Source organism: Nothoprocta perdicaria, unplaced genomic scaffold, assembly GCF_003342845.1.
Source record: "Nothoprocta perdicaria isolate Ctin4 unplaced genomic scaffold, notPer1 scaffold_227, whole genome shotgun sequence".
NCBI classification, from domain to species: Eukaryota; Metazoa; Chordata; class Aves; order Tinamiformes; family Tinamidae; genus Nothoprocta; species Nothoprocta perdicaria.
The window spans coordinates 24,700-27,110 of NW_020455449.1; the positions used below are offsets into that span (position 1 = coordinate 24,700).

Consider the following 2,411-nt stretch of genomic DNA (forward strand, 5'->3'; position numbering starts at 1 on the left):
GCGGCGGGGCGAGCCCGGCGGGCGGGTCGGCGCCGTCGCGGGGCGTTTGCTTTGGTTTTACCCCAAAACCACGGGCTTTTCCTGCGGGGCTGACAGCCTCGGGGTGCCGCGYGCTGCGGGGCAGCCCAGCCCCGGAGCAGCCGCCGGTTGTGGTTTTCCCTCGGGCCCCTGGAAGCCTCTTGCCAGGAGCCCCCGCGCTTGTCCGCACAGGTCCGAGCCGGAGCCGGAGCTGGAGCTGGGGAGGACGGAGCAGACACTTGGCCGCCAGTAAGCGCATCCCCACGGGAACGTGCCCGGAAGAGGGGCTGCCGGGTAAATGTACATCCCCCTCCCTGGCCTGGAATAGTCTTCCTGCACACGGGGCTCCCACGGCTGCTCCTTGCCCCAAAGTGCGGGATAGGCTTTAGGCACCGCTTATCCGATTGTGAAAGCCTGGCAAAATGCCTTTCTAGCGTAGCGAGGGGCGCCGATGGTTACGGACCGGCGAGCGTGTTCTGCCCCTATCTCGTGACAAGAATTCCAGAGACTTGCTCCCACCGAGCTGCGCAGCAAGGCAGCAAACCCACAGTAGTTACCTCATGATAGGAAGCCATTTATTTTCTCATTAATCTACAAAGGTAAACCCTAAATTTCTCAACTCCAACTCAAATATTTGCAGTATCTCAGTCACATTGGTTGTCTTTTGGAAGGATGGTTCAGAGCAGGAGGAGAGGAAGCCTGTCCTGTTCCTTGTGTTTTYCTTGCAGGTACCTCTGTAGCACCAGCTTTCTGAAGCTCCTTTCGCCTGCTTGGGACACTCAGCTGGTCGGCAGCATGACGTCTGCTGGGAGCCCCTCAAAGCTTCTCCTGGCCCTCATTCCGTTGCTGCTTGTGCTGCCCGCAGTTGAAGCCCTGGATGCCGGAGATACCGTGGCCTTCCTGGTGGGCCTCGCCGTCAGCATCGTTGGGTTCTGTGCCTGCCTCGGCCTGTACGCCAGGAAAAGGAATGGGCTGCAGTGATTAAGGGAGATGCTCAAACCAAGTGCAACTTGGAACTCTGCAGGGATCGGGATGTGGGGTTTACAGCTGAGCTTTGCTTTTGGATAACCCTCAAAAACCTCAAGTAGATGGTTCTGCAAGCCCTTTTTACTGTGCAATACAACAGAATAAAGGGTGCACCCAGTAAAAGGGATTTGCAGGATCTGTTCTCCTGACACTGAGGTCATCTCATATAGTCTGTGATTAAATGCTCCCTTAGAGATGCTAAGAGCTTTTCTGAAAGGGGAAGGAAATTCATAGTGCGGTTCACAGTAAATGTTTATAAATGTGTGAGGGAGCCCATGCAACAAGTTCCTCAGTTCTGGTTTCAGGGTTGTCAGGAGGAAGCAGCTATTAATCTTCCAGTGAGGATGACACCGATTTGGAGGTGCTGAAGCACTTCTAATCAGATAAGTAAAGAGCATGCTGCTCAGACTGGTTTGTGTCTGTGCGCTCAGGTTCTTTGTAATGACAGTTAAAATAAACCCCTAACACCTCACTTGTGGTGACGGAGATGAGACCTGGGAGAACTAAGAACACACGGAAAACTTTTTACTTCCATATTCTTATTTTAGAATGTACCCTTCTCTAGCCTCTGTTCTTGTCACAAAGTAGTTGCACATGAGTGGGGCTGATTTTTCTTTAAAATGTATTTCATAGGAAATTATATTTAAAGCTTTATAAATCACGAGAGAGACGTTTTATCTGTTTTGTTTATTTTCTGTACTCAGCTTTCAATTAAGCACACCAGGTTTCAGGGTTATTTCATTTGGCTTTTTAAAATTATTCTCTTTTTTTTCTAAAATTGAAGAATTACCTGATTTACTATTACATCTGCATTAAGGGCCGTATTAGAATTATAACATAGCAGTTATGCACATGTTCTTTTTTTTCAATATAGTAAATAAAAACAACTTGTTTTAATAAAATCATGATTTTATTGAACAGGTCCCTGGTACTTGAACAGCTTTCACYTGACAAACTTAATTTGTTAACACATTTAGGATTTTTTTTTCTAATGGATATGTTTGAGTTCCATGGAAGAATAAGACCAAAGACAAAGGACAAAGGAAAAAATCATGATGCAAAATGGGAGACAGTTAATAACCTTATCCTATTCATGCTCAGTCAGGTTGTCGTCTTGAATTCATTTTGACTTTATGCTGTGTGTTTGAGAGAATCTAGCAGGACCTGCTTTCTTTTAGTAGCAAAGGGGAAATGACAGAGCCAAGAGTTTGTCACAAATCCCAGTGGCTTCTTGGGGCGTTCTAGCTGTCAGCTTGACAAAAGGATCAGAGCCTGTAAAAGTAAGTAGCAGCAAGAGGATAAGCACAGAATTTCCTTCCAGTCTTGTGGGCACTGCACTCCCATGCTAGAAATGCTCACTTTTGGAT

The 2,411-nt window shown here is 47.5% G+C and overlaps 1 protein-coding gene across 3 annotated transcripts; it reads left to right on the top strand.

The window, feature by feature from the left end:
• Positions 1–217: 217 nt before the first annotated feature.
• Positions 218–2,000, top strand: SMIM30 (small integral membrane protein 30). Of its 3 annotated transcripts, XM_026039293.1 has the most exons (3): positions 237–312; positions 453–617; positions 747–2,000. In XM_026039293.1, exon 3 carries the CDS (start codon positions 814–816, stop codon positions 997–999), a length of 186 nt encoding a protein of 61 aa, XP_025895078.1. In that variant the 5' UTR covers positions 237–312; positions 453–617; positions 747–813; the 3' UTR covers positions 1,000–2,000. The 3 variants fall into 3 exon arrangements, with proteins under 3 accessions (XP_025895079.1, XP_025895078.1, XP_025895077.1); XM_026039294.1 differs by lacking the exon at positions 453–617 and having other exon boundaries at positions 218–267; XM_026039292.1 differs by lacking the exon at positions 453–617.
• Positions 2,001–2,411: the final 411 nt, after the last annotated feature.

Excerpts from the sequence above, each read along its gene's own strand:
- SMIM30 (XM_026039294.1), top strand. The coding sequence starts at position 814 with ATGACGTCTGCTGGGAGCCCCTCAAAGCTTCTCCTGGCCCTCATTCCG.